The sequence below is a fragment of the Haplochromis burtoni genome, unplaced genomic scaffold (assembly GCF_018398535.1).
Source record: "Haplochromis burtoni strain Fernald_Lab_line unplaced genomic scaffold, NCSU_Asbu1 Contig_137, whole genome shotgun sequence".
Taxonomy (NCBI): domain Eukaryota; kingdom Metazoa; phylum Chordata; class Actinopteri; order Cichliformes; family Cichlidae; genus Haplochromis; species Haplochromis burtoni.
In genome coordinates, this window is record NW_024582498.1 from 139,127 (window position 1) to 158,128 (window position 19,002).

Here is a 19,002-nt window from a genome sequence, read left to right on the forward strand (position 1 = left end):
TGTATGTATGCAAACACGCGTTGCAACTTCATTATCTTGTGCGCGTTTTTTTTTTTGACAGCGAATGCGCACCTGCGGACCACTTAGTGACCCTGCAGCCCTGGTTATTTAGCTCGTCATATTGCAGCCACAGAAATTCTTTTGTCCATGAAACCATAAAGCTGCACTTTCTTTTTGCCTTATAGTCTGATTTGTCATAACTTCTCCGTTTTGTGGTAAGCTTTTCTTTGGCTGTCACTTCTTCACCCTGACCTGTCTTATTTGGCTCAGCAGAACTAAAATATATATCCTGCTGCTTTTACACACGCACTCACATAAGCTCAGCGATTCTCTGCGCGATCAACCTCTCACATGTTTAAGTTGCTGCGGGAGATTTCACTTGTCATGTTTGCATAGTAAGCTAACGATTATAAGACGATGTCAGAGGAATTGGTGCACAAATTATCATCACTCACAATCAGTGCTGTCGCTCTCTATACACAGTTCGCGCGATTGCAAAGTGAAAGCAAAAAAACAAGCGCAAATTCAAACGCGATTTTGCAAGCCCTGTGTTACAGGACATGGCCCTTTAAGGATGAAGCCTGATGGGAAATGTATTCGGGATGTGTGTAGCGGGACTGCCTGGTGTGTGTGTGAAGAGAGAGAGCGGAGAAGGGGAAAAAGTAACGGTTAGCTACAGAAGAGACGAAAAGAAAATAAATAAAAGGAATATAATAACTCCCTCGACAGCCAGAGTTGTGTCGGCGATGCTCGCTGTGAGTAAACTGTTTCAGCCCACTGTACGCGGTGTTCGTGCCTTAGAGAAGAAATAAAGTTCGGTGAAGCAGTTTCCTACGCCTCCTTCGATCTTTTTGCTAGCGGAGTTGACCTGTATAGTAAGCTGTTGCCGGCTACGAGTCAGTTACGGAACCTTCAAGTAACTGCCAGAGGTTTCCTTACTACGGTTCGGGGCCGCGGATCTGGCGCGGTAACACCTGTATCTGATTGAGGAATCACTCATCTTTGGAAAAGAGAGTTTATTACAGAGAAATGGCTCTTTCCAAAATAAAAGCTATACTATACGCTTCTTCTGGGCTATATTCTCAGCAGCATATTGTAGCGGGTCAGGGCTGTTCGGGGTTCTGTTTGTACAGTTATGTTTTGTTTATGTTGCCATAGTGACGGGTGACGCCCTCTCGCTGCGACGGTGTGTCCTTCCGGGGTCAGAGGGCGCCCTGTGTGTTGTTGTTGTTGCTGTGCGGTTGCCGCGCTGAGCAGTTAGCTAGCGGCAGTGTTCTTCTGCAGATGTCAATAAACGGCTGTGCTCCCTGGCTAGCTCACGGGAAGCAAGACCAAACGACACCTCCGTCTCCTCCTTGTCTGAGCTCGCCACAATATTAAACATATCAGGTCCCCATAAGGAGAATCATGTGCTATGTTATATTAATCCTATATTTCCGTTTTAATATTTCTAATGTTTGCCTTGTTTTCTTCACTGTCTGGTCTGCCTCTGTCTCCCTGTATGGATGCATTTACACCTAAATGTCCCCAACAAAGGATGTTTTAATTCACCACTATTCCAGTGAAACACGAGTCTCCCATCTTCCTGCTACCGGTCTCGAGTTTTTGTTCACCAAAGCACCAGTGTTGGGGAGTAACGGAATACATGTACCGCCGTTACGTATTTAAAATACAAAATATGAGTAACTGTATTCCGTTACAGTTACCGTTTAAAAAGGTGGTATTCAGAATACAGTTACTTTGTTGAAATAAATGGATTACACTGCGGTACTTTCCTGTTTCATTTTGTCGCGGGTCAGGACTGTTTGGGTTTTGTTTGACAGCTACGTTCTGTTGTTCCAGGCGGCAGCGTTACGGTTGCCATGGTTACAGGGCGACGCTCTCTCTCTCTCTGCGACTGTGTGTTTCCTGGGTGAGAGAGCGCCTTTTCTGTTGTTGTTGTTGTTGTGCTAAGCTAACAGGCAGAATGCTACAAGCATAGCTCTAAAGAATGTAGCATCATGGGCAGTGTAGTCCGTGCTGCAGGGAGAATGGACTGCCATACACGTTATGGGTCTGTGAGCGCGAGGAGGGAGAAAAAGGGGAGTGGAAAGGTACGAGTTGTCATCGAGGAAAAACGGGAGCTGGAAGCATGTAAATATAATAATAACCACTTCAGCCAAGAAGAGTGCCTGACAAGCCCAGTTGTAAGTAAGCTATTAAGACTCGACTGTACACCGTGTTCGTGTTTTCCTCCGAAAACAATAAGTTCCGTTGGAGCAGCCTTTCAAAGCCTCTCTCTGTCTCTCGCAAGAAAAGTTGACCCACACAACAAAGTAAAGCTATTTTTCGGCTACGAGCCGACAGGGACCCCGCCGTATTAGTCAGAGGTCCCTTTACTACAGCTCGGAGTCGCGGACCTTCAGTAACAGTAATAAATCACACAGCAATAGTACATTCACGTTGTTGTAAAAAGCATGATAATATATTAAGTAATCCAAAATCTTGTGAATACGTTACTGTCATTGAGTAACGTAACGGAATACGTTACAGAATACATTTTGGGGCATGTATTCTGTATTCTGTAATGGAATACATTTTAAAAGTAACCTTCCCAACACTGCAAAGCACACACCAACTTCACACACAACTCACCTTTAAACAGCTCTCTTTTAGGAGAAACACTGCTGGCTAACGGTGTCATGTGATCAAACAGCATAATTTAATTGGCTGAGAGCCGCTCGACTCGATCTAGTGCTGATTGCTCTGGCTTGGGTCATTCAAGTTCATCACTTTTGCAGTTGAATTTTTGCAGGTGCAATTTTGCAGGTGAATTTTTTGCAGGTGAATATTTGATGGTGAATTTTTTGCAGGTGAATATTTGATGGTGAATTTTTTGCAGGTGAATTTTTGCAGGTGAATTTTTTGCAGGTGAATTTTTGGCAGGTGAATATTTTTGAAGGGAAATTTGGAGGATAAAAATTCAGTGTTATAAATTCAATGTCTAAAAATAGTTGAATTCTGATGATACGATATTTCTGCCATAAAGTTCAGAAACGTGCTGCACAAACCATGACGTTGTGAGCGCGCGCGAGGGACGTCGCCGCCCACTTCAAACACTCTTTTTTTTTTTTTTTTGAGAAAGAAAAACGGGTACCCGCCTTATCTGCTGCTTTTGACTGTCAACACGGTGGAAGAAGAGCACTTGTCGTGTACCCCCTCAGTGCCTGCTCACCATGTATAAAGCTATATCGAGTCTAAGCGGACGCTGTGCTGCTTTAACACGAGGGTCCTGCTCAATGCCCTGTTTGGCCTATTTCCACCGGGCAAGTGGTGAGTTCTCCCTGCTTCAGCTCCAACTTTTACCCTCACTATATAAGTGTGTTATGCTTTTTGGTTTGTTGCTACTACAGTGCAGGAGGAGCGTATTTCAGTTAATTGATTCAACGATTTTTTTTCTTTCTTTTAATAATGTCTCAATTTGAAGATCTGTCACAGCCATGCCATTGTAGATGTCTGCTGGAGGTTTCACAACAAGCAAACAGGCAGCATTACATCAGTGTGCTATGAGGTCAAAGGTTATCTTAATGTGGTCCCATCCTGGCTTCAATATTGCTGAAAAGTGTGAATGAAATGAAACCAGTAGCATCAAAAGCAAACACAGTTTAAACCTGATTTGTGTGGGGTTTTTTGTTGATGATTAGAAATTACATTTGGTAATTGGGTGTTAAATATTTGGCATTTGTGTCAACAGAAAGATGTTTCACATGATGTCACTGTAATGTCACGCCAAAGCTTTGATCATCCTCTGCCAGATAAAATAGAGAGCTCTATGGTTGTCAACCAGCTGTTCTTCCCATCTTCTTCTTTTGTTTTCATGCTTCAATTAATTTACAGGCGCATTATGTCAGAAATCAGCCTTCAAGCCCCCCTCTACAGACGTGCCAGAGATGCCCCCGTGCAATTTCAGTCCAGAAAAATACACGGTAAGAGCAGACTCCTGCTGATACATTTGGCCTTGCATTATGTAATCGCTTCAGTAATAACAGTACTTAGTTGGCTGAATAAATGTAGTAAAAAACCTCAGTTACAAAAAAATAAACATCCCATTCTGCAACCCTTATCTTGTTTATTTGTCTCTATCAAGGGTATGTCCAAAGACCGTATGATAGAGATCCGCAGACAGAACTGCAACCCCATGACCATGAAGGTTACTTATTATAAGAAGCCAGTGTTCATCCACCAGGGGTACATGCAGTGGCTGTGGGATGTGGACGGGAGACGATATCTGGATCTGTTTGCTGGTGTGGCGACTGTCAGTGTGGGCCACTGCCACCCGTAAGATCCTTTACAGTTTGCCGTGTTACACATGGAAACGTATTTAACAAACACAGGCATCCAATGGATGAAGTAGAGACACTGACATGAGTCGGTTATTGTAACATTTATGCACCACTTTCCACCCAGCATACAGTGCTATTGTAACAGCATGGGTTTTTTTAAAAAAATAAAGCATTTTTAAACATGCCCGTTTTCTTAAGAAAGCATACATTATTTAATAATAATAATTAATTAAATAATTATTTCAGAAAAAGATATTTATCAGGGTCGTAATTCTTAGCTCCCTGAAAAATTGACCAATGTGCAATGATGTGCTTTAACTTTGTAATGCTCAGAGTTACAACAATCCAGTTACAGCCAAGGTTATCTTCAAATGTATGCACAGCATAAACACTTAATCAAGGGTTTAAGCTGTAACTTGAATTGTAACTTCAAGAATTATTGATGCTCACAAAGCAGAAGATAGAAATACAACTTATCCCAGTGTGTTATCCCAAAGTGTCAAGAACTGGAGCGAGAAGTGTCATAAAGGAATTCATAGAAAAAGCCCCACAGTACAGAACAAACCTGGCAGGATTGAAAGGTTTTAAAGACTGGAAATTAAACTAGTGAGAGATGTGCCTAAAGACCCCAGAACAACTGCTGAGACATGAGTGAATGACCTAAAGAATAAAATCTTAAAGAAGACAATCACTACAAGTAGAGATGCCTTTAAGGCAGGCTGAAGTACGCTAGGAGAACCTGGAGAAAGATTATGCAAACTGGACACGCAGCCTGACATGTGTGTTCTTTACAACCCAAAAACACCATCCCCACAGTGAAGCACGGTGGTGGGAGTATTATGCTGTTTGTCTTTCAACATGACAGCAACAACCCAAATCAGATGTTGCTCCTGGTGAAGAACTACCATAAGAGGACCAAAGTAAACGTTACTGACTATTGACCATAAAATCTAGAGAAGGCTGAGAGATTAGTCAAAGAAGAATGGGCTGGTATTTCTCAGGAGATTTGTTGAAAACTACAACAAAATCTGCTGCAGACTATTATCCAAGAAGATATGATACATGTTTGACTATTAACATCATGGGACTAATAGTTTGGAAACCGATAGTTTAGGTTTTTGTTCGTCTTAAAAGATGTTCGTTTTAAAAATCCCTTGCTCTATTTAACAGATACTCTGGAAATACTTAACCAAAATATGAGGCTAATAATTCTGTAAGCCTCTCCTATAAGACCTTTGTCTGTCTACCATCCCGAGTAGCTTGGTCGTTTTAGAGAATGCCCTACATCAGTCGTCCCCAACCTTTTTGCGCCACAGACCGCTTTATGTCCGACAATATTTTCACGGACCGCCCTTTAAGGTGTCACGGATAAATACAACTAAATGAAACCAGTACCGGTACGAAAAAAACAAGATTTATTCATAACACACGGGAAAAGACCCAAGGAATCCGAGTTAACGATAAAAAACGATTACAAAAATAGCCGAGCCTCAACTCTCATGGCCCAGTATCAAACGACTCCCAGTCCATGGCCCGCCGGTTGAGGTTGTCTCCTGGTTTCTCTTTGCCTAAGCTAATTTATTTTCTGCTGGACACAATAAGAAAATCACTTATTTTCCACATGTCAGCACCAAATCTACTCCATAAAACATCACAACGCGCTAAAATACTCGCCGCATTCTTCATGCCTTTACAGAACCTGTGTAAAGTCCCCAACCTCCTTTCCACCTGATTTTTTCCCTCACTGTTGTACATCTGTTAATGAGTAACACCTTAAATTAGATTTTTTTTAAAATGCTAACATAAGCCAAAGGTAGTTCGTTGGTTCCAGCTGTTTCTAGACATTTTTAATCTTATTACACACCTGTTGCATTAGGCAGCAGCAGCTGGTAATATCAATAATTACTGATTTATCCCTGCAGAAATGGTCAGTCTGCATCTAACAACCAATATGTACCACACTTCAGACAAGTGAGCTATGAAAGTTATAGATTAGGCGCTATAGTTTTATAAGCCCAGCTAGGTTGTGAATTTCTAAAGAAACTATGAAACCATTGTTCTATGTTACTGAAAGGTTACTGTGAAATGTTGCGCTTAGTACTGTACAAGAACTGAGGCAAACACTCTGAATGAATAAATCTAACATATTTAGCAAAGTACTTGTTGGAAGTTGCTGAAGTACTTTTCTAATTACTAAATCATCATATTATATTATCACAGAGGAAATGAAATGGCGTCTTTGTTCACAGGAAAGTAACAGCAGCTGCAGAGCAGCAGCTGAAGAAACTGTGGCATACAACTAACATCTATGTTTATCCAACGCTTCATGAGTATTGTGAAAAACTAGCCTCCCACTTCCCAGATCCGCTAAAGGTAAGATATTGAGTTTTTCATTGAATTAGCTGTCATCATGGGCTGAGGCTGTCATTAAACAGTGTGCTGGTCTGTTCCTTGTCCAGGTGATATATCTGACAAACAGCGGCTCGGAATCCAATGACCTGGCAATTTTGATGGCTCGTCTCCACACAGGCAACAACGATATAATTACTTTAAGGTCTAAATTTTCCTTTTTTCTATGACTAACAAAGGCATCCTACTCGCCTCCTGATGAAAGAAAAATGTAAATTCTGTAGAAATGTTTGATTTTTGGCAGCTTTGGTAACTAAACTTCATAGGCATTGTTTACTACGAAGCAGGGTCAACATACCCAGAATAATCAGCCTAATCAGTCTCATGAAGGTGGTTATTGACCCGGGGTTTCGCATGAAGGGGGTGGTGTTGCAGCAAATGACCAATCACAAACAGGGATGGGTCTACTGACAGTGTAGCAGCTCATTTTACAAAGGAAGATAAAACTGACATGATTGGAAATATTAAAGAGGTTAAACATGTAATACAAACTAAAGTCAACACAACAGCTGCAGAAAGTGAGCAGAAGTGTGAGTGGCTATACTAGAAAGTAGTGTAGTATTATAAATGCTGTATGAATGTGTTTTATGCTCTTCTGCATATCTTGATTGCAATAAGTGTTTATCTGAGTTACTGACCTCTGGCATCAACGATGCATTTTCACCCAGAGAACTGCCGCTCACTGGTTATTTTCTTTTTTCTTCTGCAGAGTTGATCAGCAGTTTCTGAAATATTTAAACCAGCCCATCTGGCACCAACAACCACGCCATGTTAAAAGTGACGTTTCCTTATGATTCTGATGCTCAGATATAACTTAAACAAGTCAGGCTGTCTGCATGCTTATCAATGCAGTTACGGGGATACCTAACAAACTGACCAGCGAGATGCCCTGTTTCAAGGATCTTTAAGACTTAAAAAATAATTTTAAATTGTTTGCAACCAACAGAGAATTGCAAGAATAGGACTGCATCGGAGCTGCCATATTTCTCACAGGTGCTCACAAGGAAACAACAAAGGCTTAAGACAATTATAAAAACCTTTTTGTATCCACACAGAGTGGTCGAAGGCAACCTTCAGCAATGCTGCCGCTATTTTCCAGAGAACTGTCAGTAGGCAGTACTTGTTACTTTATACTTGTTGATCTAGTTAGACGTGCAATGTAAATTGTCATGATGCCACACCTTTGTAACATTGAAATTGCTCATGTTGAAGCGGCTTTGCTAATCCTATAATCTTGTTTCGTACTACCGGCCTCAGGTTTTTGTTTGTTTTATTGTTTTACAGTTTTTACTATTGTCCTTTTTTCTGCTATTAATTCATGTTATTTTATCTGTTTGGAGGCACTGAAAAGACAAGCACAGAGTTAAAGTAAATCATAAAAAACAACGTTGAGGATTGCGGTATTGTTGCCAGTAATGTGTATTTTTGTCTTCTAGAGGGTCATATCATGGTGGCAGTCCACAGACCATTGGCCTCACTTCCAATGCAGCATATAAATACCCTGTTGCCAGTGGTTTTGACTCCACAAATGTAGGTACTGCAAGAAGACAGCAAAAAAAAACTTTGTTGTATCTGAAAACTGGAAGATTTCCCATTCAGTGCATAAAGACACATATAAACAAGTTAAATTTAACAAATTAAAGAAAAAAACTGCAATAAAACACTGGCATTAATTTGTTGAAAATCTTTTCAACTTTTAATCGAACATTACTCACAAAAAGATATTACCTCATATGCAAATCTCCTTGTTGTTCAGTTGGGTTGAGTAGTCAGTGAGTCAAAAATTTTTAATTTTTAACTCTAAGCAAACTTTTCAGTGATCCCTGGTGCTCTATGATAGTTAATAATTGGCTTAAAGTGACACATTTAAGGTCAAAATGTATTGAAGGTGTGTGTCACTGAATATGTTTGCATTATTTAAACTAATTCATTTGCACATTTTATATCTACTTAATTAAATATAATTGTGAAATGGGCTGAAGGTGGCCGATGCTTTCGCAGCAGTAAAGTTTGGTGATGCTTTATTTGTGCTGTTAAACTGAAATAAGCAGACCTGATTTCTGTCCAATGAACAGACCATGTGTCCCGATGTGTTCAGAGGGCCTTGGGGAGGAAGCCACTGCAGAGACTCCCCCGTTCAGACCATCAGAGAGTGCACTTGTGCCCAAGGTACACACACATGTGCACTTGTGGCTCAGCGCTAATTCACCCGTTCTGTTCTAATAAACAGAATAAAAGAGGGAGATGTTTTTAATTTTTTACAATAGTCTGTCTGTATCCAGGTGACAAAAAAGGAGATCTCTTTGTTTGGGGGGGGCGGGGGGTCCTTTGTTTTGCATAGATCATTATTGATTAACACATGCATCTAAACAAAATTATATACTTTCATTTTTGTAATTTTCTGTTTTCCTTTTGAGTTGTGATTCAAAAACATGCACTTCTTTCAAAATACAGAGTAGGGCAGATTACTTATAACCCCGAAAACAAGGCAGCTGTTCAATATTTACTTATTTAAAACATTCTTTTAATGTTTTACCACTTTCAGGAATGTTAATAATAACCTGTCTCTACTAGACCACTTGAAAATGGTCCCATTGTCAGCACAATTTCATGGATTTCTGCACAAACCAAACATCTGTCGCTGCAAAATAATATCTGAATCAGCCAACCATCTAAACTGACAAGAAAGTTTTTTTTGTGTTGTTCCCCCTCCACAGGTCACTGCATGGCAAATGAACAGTACATTGCACAACTCAAAGAGACATTTGCTACAAGTGTCCCAAACAGAATAGCTGCTTTCTTTGGAGAGCCGATTCAGGTACTTTATTCAATTGTAGGGTTAGGGTTTCTTTAAATATTTCCTTTTTTCTTTTGGGGTTAAACACGTTGTTACGCTGAATGGATTGTGATTTAATTTAGAATAGGCCTTTGTTAATATACTGTCTATGTTTGTTGTTTTACCTTGTTCAGAATGGTCGCTGTGTTTGTGTTAATTAAGATGTGACAGTGGGATGTGCACGTGTGTGTTTATACAGGGAGTGGGAGGAGCTGTGCAGTATCCTAAAAACTACCTTAAGGACGCTTACAAACTTGTTAGAGAGCGAGGAGGAATCTGCGTTGCTGACGAGGTTAAGTGCAAATGTTAAATAGGTTTTCTAATTAAATTTTTTTTAGCTACATTGTTTTGTTTGGGTCAGTTTTTTGTTTGTTTTTTAAATTCTTAAAAAAAATCTTTAAGCCTGCCACAGCATATTAGAAAGTGGAGATTAAGCACATCAGTACATGTGCTGCTACACGTGTTGAATCTGCTGTGTTATTTTTATTTAAATAAAGTGCTTTATGGTAAAGCATTGTTATAAAATATTGCTAAATGCATTAAAAAATAAGAAAGTAACTGCCAATCACTCATAAGCTACCAAGTCAGTGGGCATAAACAGTATGTTTGCACATCTGTGCCTTAACCACACATACTAGTTTTACACACAAATGCAGGAGTAGGTGGATTTATTCTAATAAACTTTGTTTAGAAAAACCTGCTCTCATAGGAAAACTTTTGAGTATTCTTGTTTCAATACAACAACCACACAAAACAGAAAAGCCCAAAAATCCCCCAAATTTTATACACGATATTGAGCCCTGGATTTTTTTCTTCAGTCTTGAAGAAATTCAGTGAAGAGGTGGGCGTTATTGTTTCAGTTTCTTCAGTTGTAAAATTCTCCTGCTTTTTCACTATTGCGGTGCATTTCTGTCTCCAAAAACAACAAATTATTTTGTGTGTGCACTTAGTTTGTACGTACTCTAAGACCATTTCTATGCACATCTTACGATAATGTAGCATGTGTATGTACATATGTCAGCATGTACCTTATCTCCTCCCTGACAGGTGAGCCAGTCTGACTGAAACTGTGTAAGAACATTGCCACACGTGCATCAATTATTAACATCCAGATGTTTTAAAAAAAGATTTATCATAAATCCCAATTCTTCACCCCCCTGTGACTGTAATGTTTCACGGGTCATGTTCAGAGTATGTCACTCGTCTATAATTTAACAGTCACCAAAATGTATGTCTGTGGCAGTATTTTGTTCGAGTCACCACTGAATATGGAAGGAAGACAAAAGTGCTGCAGGCTAGGATTAGTGAATGAGACTCAGCGTTTGAAGGGAAATGTTTTGTTATCTTGATTAAATTACAGATTCCTACAACACCCCCAATAGGTATTAAATTCTTATGGACAATTAAGAGTTTTTTTCTTTTTCTTTTTTGCTTCCTTTACTGTAGTACTCCAAAAAGGGGGAAAAATAAATAAATAAATAAATCACTTAATCATCAGTTTTTCACCTGGCAGGTCCAGACTGGATTTGGACGAACAGGAAGCCACTTTTGGGGTTTCCAAGGCCACGATGTTATTCCTGATATGGTTACAATGGCAAAGGGCATTGGCAATGGATTCCCAATGGGAGCTGTTGTTACCACACCAGGTGAGAATATACTCTAATGTTTGTAGATCTGCTTGTATACTCAAGAAACATAAACAAATACATTTAATTACATTATACATTATTTTCACTACCGAACTGGCAAAATGTAACTGGCCGTGGTGAGACAGCATCTGTCTCTTTCTGCCAGGTAGTGATGGAGCTTTTTGAATGTGAAGACTCAACAATTTAACATGTATTTATAGTTTATCAAAAAAACAAAAAACAAGGACACCATGAAAGCGTATTTTTTTATTTATTAATTATTTTATACTTTTCAAGCAACAAGCAGACCATCTTTTCTTTTTTCTTTTTTTACTGAAATTGTGAGTGAATGAAATAATCGGCTCTCCAGTTGTGACTCACCACTTCAGCCAAGCTCTCAGCAAGAAATTGAGGAAAGGAGACAAGGAGGAAAAAGTAGTTCCACATTGAATACCTAAGACATAGATTGATTTGAAGAAAAGCTTCTAGTACTTGTTCCATCAGAACAACGCTGCTGGAGCCCTGAGAGACTTGTAACGTTGTATTAATAATGCTGTGAGCCTCAATGTGAGCCTCTCTTTGTTTATCATATAGTAGCTGTATGACTGATGTGCTACCTTGAAAAGTACCATCAGACTCCCATTTTCATCTATTTTGGATTGTTAGTGTTAAACAATACTAAAAGACCTAGCATCAAGTTGATAAAGAGTTCAACATGAATTCATTTTTATATAAAATATTTTTGATAACACAAAAGTATTTTATATATCTTATATTTTGAGATGTAATTTGAACAGAGCAGTCGCTGGAGGTTTGAATTTGTTTTTTCATTTTTTGTTGTTTTGGTTTGTTTTTGTTTTTTTTTAGAAATTGCAGCCTCCTTTGCCAAGGGGCTTCACTTCAACACCTTTGGGGGAAATCCTTTGGCTTGTGCTGTGGCTTCATCGGTGCTTGATGTAGGAATTCTTTAACCTTTTCTAAATGAAGCCTGTTCAAGATAACAGTGACAGCAGCGACACTGAAATACAGAAAAAAACCCCTGCATTTTTCCTTAACAGACAATCAAAGAGGACGACACCCAGCAGAACAGCCTTCGTGTGGGCACCTATCTGATGACAGAGCTCGCGAAACTCAGAGACAAGTATGAGATCATCGGTGATGTCCGTGGAAAAGGCCTGCAGATCGGTGTGGAAATGGTCCGAGACAAGGTGCTGTGATCCTTGTGCTCATATGTTTATACAATACATATTTGCATTGTGCCTCCCTGGGAGCGTTGGCCAGCATTGCCCCAGTTAACGGTTTTCTGCAGCATGTGTGCCATTTTTAAATTCCGAAACATGTATACAGACATTCGTATACACACCTGGCGTAAGGTTTGGTCTTGTGATCGCAGAGTCTGAATGTTATTTTGGTCATTTTATTAATCCTGATTGCAAATCGGAGAAAAAGCCCAGTTAATACATAATTTCAAAACAAAACAAAACAAAAAACATGTATTTAAACAGCCATAATTCTGTACAGAGGACTCCTTTGACCTATAAAATCGTGTGTTTCTGAAGAAACATATCCTGCGCCGTTCTCACGTGCTCCTAAAAATCAGGCTTTTGTTTTAGAAAAGAAAATAGATTGAATATCCTATGATACACATTTATAAAATACAGTAATAGTATTGTTTTACTTACCATTTATGAAGGCCATGTTAAAAAGCTCATACATATTACTACTGACATTCCCACCTGTTTTACTCAGATGTCATTCTAAATCACACTCTTGCAAATCTCTGAACACAAAGTGCATCATTTAGCACACTTTCTTTCACCTGTAGGAACACTGGCCTTCAAAATGCAACACACTGATTTAGAAATTGGTCCAACTCTTTCTGCACGTTTGCAAACTCAACTGGAAGAACAATTTAATCATGTGTCAGAGTATAAAAGAGGCTTTGAGTCATTTCTTCAAGTGTTAGGCAAGAAGCTGAAACGGGAAGAACAAAGAGGAAGAGTGAAAGGGGGTCTATGAGGAAGTTTTGTTGGTCAGTTCAGCTAAACACGTATTGCAGTAATACACATATATTTCTTATCCTTTGGGATCTGTGTAGGGTTTCTCATTGTACTTGCAATACATGGTGAAATTAGTAAATTTGCTCAACATATACATTAAATAGGTCCTTTTTTTTATTATTCTTTTTTTTTTGGATATAGGTGCTCAAAATCGTTTGAATACATAGCATGACCTCACCAAACCAAAACATACATGAGCACTTTTGATGGTACTGTTTTGTATTTATCACATCAGTGTTTGTATGATGGTCTGTGAGAAGACATCAGGTAATATCTGTGTGTATTGTTTTTGTGGAAGGAACCCGTTTTGAGAAGAGAGGACATGTTTTGTTTTTTTTAGTGCTGTTTTTATTTCGCAAGAGATGTGTGGGGTTTTGACAAAAGCAGCAAACTCTTTGTTTGCGTTTGGAGTTTTGAGAAACCGAGTCACAGTTTCTGGAATGAACCACACAAATAAACATTAGGAGAAAAAGTGTAATGAGAAATGAAGTGGGTGAACTTTTCATTCTGAATCAGAAGATCCCAAATATAAAAACATAGTCAGTGAAATTTTTATTTATTTAATTATTTTTTGCTGCCATCTTTATTCGTTTATTTATTTTTTATCTGTGTACCAACCATCTAGTTAAATGTTTTTTCTTTTGCAACATGGCTGCAGGTTGTGAACCATATTTAGTCACTCAGAGTGTGTCTTCTCAACATACATAATTCAAGGTTAAACAAATGAATTCAAATCCATTCACTCACTCCATTTGAAAGCTGAAAAGAATTCCTGTCTGTATGCTCTTTCAGAAGGTTTGTCATAGACATTTGTGTCCTTACTTTGGTACATGTTGTCATGAGCTGTTGTGTGAAGCAGGCCGGGTTAGGACCCAGATGTAGGACTCAGAAACTGGACTAAACTTAAAGGCAGCTTTATTGTTAGACTTACGAGAAACGGAATACAGGAAACTTAATTATCCAGAGACTAGGACCCTGAATAGGAAATACTGGACATGTAGAGGGGAGATTGCCATCAGAAACTAAAGAAAACTGAAGACTTAATTACACACATGAGCTAAGGGCAGAGTGGAAACGTGGTGAACAGAATCCACTAACAATCCAAGGGAAGCAATGCGGAACATCACACACACAAGATGAAGGACTATTAAAGAAAAACAGGAAACAACATGAGACAGAGACCCAAACTTAAGACATACAAACTTGACACAGGGAAACGGTAAAGAAATGCAGAGACATGACTGAATGGGGATACAAGACTCCCTTGACACAACAGGTAGACCATACAACCACAGAGACAGACAGACATGTTAAATTTATTTCAACATTCTTGTCTTTATACCATATACTGTGATTATTAGACCACCCTACACTGTTCCAAAAAATAGTACTGTCTTTCTAGAATATCATGAAATTTACATAAGTAGACTGTGATTTTACATGTCAAAGGTAAAATAACATAACATCACTGTAAATATAGTAAAACACAATTTACTTGTTTTTTTAAATATATTTTCTGTACATATGCATATTTAGATTGTTAAAATACATTCACAAATGTCATGATCTCACAAATATCTGTCCGTTATTTGAAAGATCGAACTGTTGAATTCAAATGTAATGCTATGGAAAAGTATATAACATGATTCCTATAAGCTTGTGTTACATCACATAAGTATTATTATCATTGCTATTTAGGGCGATCGTGGCTCAAGAGTTGGCAGTTCGCCTTGTGATCAGAAGGTTGCCGGTTCGAGCCCCGGCTCGGACACTCTCGCTATTGTGTCCGTGGTCCAGACTCTTCACCTGGTGCAATATGGCAGCCTCGCCTCTGTCAGTCTGTCCCAGGGCATGCAATCCATTATTATTTAAACCAACTGTTAACTGTATATTTGTACATTTACGTATTATGATTCATATTGCCACTTTCATTGACCTTGTTTATAGGTAATTTCATTGTTACGTTAAAATGTTCCTAATTTAATGTCTAAAATCACTTGGAAAAGGCAGAATCCCATGTAAAATTAGCACAACAAACTGTATTGTTATTACTGGAAAAAACGTATTTTTATGAGGAAGTTATTTTCTGTTATTTTACGGTAGTATTTTGGCGCCCCAGCTGCCAGAATATTACCGTTTATTTAAGATGTTTTTTGTAACAGTGTAGAAACAAGGAAATACAAATATTTTACAAATCTGTCACACAAAACTTGCTTAAAACTAAAAATTATATTAGTTATTCAACAAACAACTACATAGTCCTTACTTACGTATAATAATCAAAAGACTTAATGCCCCCTTAGGCATTGAACAGCTTGCATTCTTGCTAGCTTGGTGCACTTTGACAGGCTCTTTTGATATTGACTTTCAGATTATTTCTAACTAGTCCGAGAGACCTGCTGTAAATGAAACTTTTGTAGAGTCTATCTTTGAGTCCATTGTAGGCCTTGATTTGGCCACTCCATCAGTTCGAGTACTTCCTTTTTCTTGTTTCTTGGTCAAAGAGTCTTTGCACAGCTTTGAAGGATGTTTGGGATCATTTTTTGTTGGTATATAAACCCACAACCAGTCGGTTTCAGTCCAGAAGGGATTCTGGGATGTTGAGATAGACCTTGTTTATGATTCACTAATGTCAGTGTTCCTGGGTGGTTCACCCAGTGTTCTCAGTTTGTTCATGTTCAGTTTATTTTGTCACACGTTCTCATTTCCTGTTTTGCTGTTCCAGTTACTTCCATGTGTCATTAGTCAGATTAAGCTCAGCTGTTCACTCACCGGTCCCTAATCACTAATCATTCAGCCTGTGTATTTAAGTTCAGTGTCTTGTGATGTTGTGGTTGCCGTGTGTGCTTTCAGCTCAGTCAGCCATTCAGCCAGTCTGTTCACGAATCACCAGTCCTCACCTACCTGCAACTTTTTGGTGTTGACCAAAAAGTCCAAACTTGGATTTCTGTGTCTAGACTTCCTTCGTCCAGTCATTTGCAGTACAGTGTTCATGCTTCCTGGCAATTCTGAGGTGTTCTGAGATGTTTGCAAGTCTGAATAAGGTCTTCTTAACAGCTATTCTTCCCTTTAAGCCTTATTCATTGAGTCCTTTGCTTGTGGTCACACTGGAGTGCCTCTCAGACTCTGATTTAGAAGCTCATCTCTGTCTGAAGATCAGCAGTGGTCTTCTTTCTATCTCTAGTAATTCAAACCTTGAGGTGTCTGACATCAGCTTCAGTCAGCTTTTGTTTTCTGATTTTGTTTTCTTCCTCTAAAGCACACTTGACCGCTCTGTGAGAACACTTTGAGACAAGTAGGGCAAGACATAAAGACCATGCAGCATCACGGAGTGATTTCATACAGACGCTTTCCTTTTCAGCGAGTTCTCAGCAGTTTACCATTTTGGCACACTGGCAGTCAGAAATTAATCAAGCATAACATCCGACCACTAAAAACTACTTTTTTGCTCAGGAATCCAAGTAAATAACTGTAATTTGGCATCTTAATCAAAAAATAATTATTTTCTTGATTATTTTTTCTCTTTTTTTTAATAAAGCTGTAAAATTGAAAATTGGTGGATAAAAACATTTATTATATGTTAACATTAAAAATATCATTTTGGTTAAAGCGCTTGCACATACTGGTGGATTAACTTTTACAGAAATGTTAAAAAAAAGATTTTTGGTAAGTACTAATGCTCTTAATATAGGACAGATGTGACATAAACTTTACACTGGGTGGTACACATACATATACTATTTTTTTACGTGTAATGTTTATTGTTTAAGATTACGGATTAGGGATATAAAGAATAAAGAACAATTTGTCCTTATTTTAAAGAATAAATAATGTTACGTATGACGTATACTGTCACACACCACATCTCATAGAATTTATCAGTGATGCACCATGTGCATCAGGCAAATATTTATTTCTCCTTCTATGTTTAAAGTGACTCAGGACTAGCCATTTGGTAAAATTATCCTGGTAATTAAGCTGGATAAATTACTGTGCTTACCAAAACATCCACCCACATCCGTTTTGTCTATTATGTGTAGGCCAGCCGAGATCCGCTACCCCCTGAGGCAATGGCTGAGATTTTTGAGGATGTCAAGGACATGGGAGTCCTGATTGGGAAAGGAGCAATATATGGACAGGTAATTTCACCCACCCTCTAACCTTCTGTATACTCATGTATGTGCTAGACTGCAGTGTGGCACCAATACATGCTGTGTCTGCAGCACAAACCTAATCATTTTCTAAAATTCAAGCACACTTGTCATTTTGCTTACTTTCCTTTTTCTTTTTTACCTTGGATCTAAAACAGACGTCTGAGCAGTAGCTCACTTTGATAATACATTAAATTACAGAAAATGTTGGTTTTGGAATTCTTCATTTCTCTGCCTGTAATTGTGCCTCCAGCTCTCCTCATCATGCTTTACTGAGACATTGTGATGTCAACACTGCTATTTAGTTCTTCTATTTATGGCTTTAGAAAACAACATGCTGCAGGTATTTTTGTGGTAGCAGAACACTGATTATTTTCGTAAAGGAGAAAAAATCATGATGTTTTATTGGTCCAGAATCCTACAGGACTCACTTCTTAACTTGATGTTAACTGAAAAAGAGAAATTGCTGTGTATAAGCCGTTTGGTTCACCTAAAATGTATTTTTATATCCAAGTATTTTTTTCTTTTCTGTATGCCCCCCACCCCCCAAATGATGGATAATTCAATACAACGGTGTCTACTGTTCCAAACCTATAACATTATTATGGATGAGTGATAAAGTCTTGTGTTTTCCTGTTAACGGTCTAAATCACTGATGCTACATAATCTCTGTTGTTCTGCTTTTATCACTCTTTAAGACCTTCCGCATCAAACCCCCCATGTGCATCACAAAGGAAGATGTTGATTTCTTCATGGCAGTCTTTGACAAGTCTGTCCGCAACTACATGGAAAAAAGATGAAAGCCTGGAAAAGGTCAGACGGATTGCTCCGTGTTAAAGAGACCCTGGTCAGCCAGAGGTGACCTTTTTTCAATATGAATAGTAAAAGTCTCAGTATTAATCTTAATAACCTCATTATCTCTGTTTTTACCTTTGTATAGTGATTAAGAAGATGACATTTTCTAATTATGTTTAATGATTTTGTTATAACAAAGACTTAAACGGCCTCACTGATAAAATTGATAACTAACTTTTAGTTCATTTTGCTCTTTTAGATCTGATAACTGTGTATGATCATTTATAAAGCGATGCTTTGCTTATTACTTATGATACCACAATAATAATGAAAGCTAAAAACCAAATCTGGTTATTCAGCAAGTTATACTTAATCATCTTACTAGGGATGTAGATGTTTACTTCTGACAGTGGATTTATTATCTTGTTATCAGTGTAAATAAATGGATAAAATCCTATTTCCACAGACCAATAAAACGTGATATTCTGGAAACACTGACATAGTGTCCAGCTGTTTTCATTGCAAGCATACAAGTGAAATAACTGTTAATGTTCACTGAATCGCTGGGAGGAGCATTACGATTCCATGTAACCCTGCTGCACTCTGCAAACTGGAATACTGCTGTACTTTCAAAATCTTATTCTACTGTGACGCACTCATGTTTACACTGTTTCAGTCTTACTGACCACTCAAAGTGCTTTAGACCATACATTCATATAGTGCTTTCAAGGAATTTATACATTTCATACTTAAAACACTTTATCTACCTCACATCCTGAGCCAATTTAGAGTCACCAATTA

At 38.4% G+C, this 19,002-nt stretch overlaps 1 protein-coding gene across 1 annotated transcript; it reads left to right on the forward strand.

The window, feature by feature from the left end:
- The first annotated feature begins 2,941 nt into the window (after positions 1-2,941).
- Positions 2,942-18,697, forward strand: LOC102311500 (alanine--glyoxylate aminotransferase 2, mitochondrial). Its single transcript, XM_005931242.2, has 14 exons — positions 2,942-3,312; positions 3,877-3,965; positions 4,127-4,317; positions 6,572-6,695; positions 6,782-6,876; positions 8,168-8,261; positions 8,807-8,900; positions 9,449-9,549; positions 9,767-9,859; positions 11,081-11,213; positions 12,063-12,151; positions 12,254-12,403; positions 17,296-17,394; positions 18,105-18,697. Exons 1-14 carry the CDS (start codon positions 3,216-3,218, stop codon positions 18,204-18,206), a joined length of 1,551 nt encoding a protein of 516 aa, XP_005931304.1. The 5' UTR covers positions 2,942-3,215; the 3' UTR covers positions 18,207-18,697.
- The last annotated feature ends 305 nt before the right edge of the window (positions 18,698-19,002 follow it).

Bases quoted from the DNA above. Each gene is read 5' to 3' on its own strand.
- LOC102311500 (XM_005931242.2), top strand. From the start codon at position 3,216: ATGTATAAAGCTATATCGAGTCTAAGCGGACGCTGTGCTGCTTTAACA. The intron at 3,313-3,876 runs GTGAGTTCTCCC...ATTAATTTACAG, and splicing joins CTATTTCCACCGGGCAAGTG to GCGCATTATGTCAGAAATCA. The intron at 9,550-9,766 runs GTACTTTATTCA...GTGTTTATACAG, and splicing joins TCTTTGGAGAGCCGATTCAG to GGAGTGGGAGGAGCTGTGCA.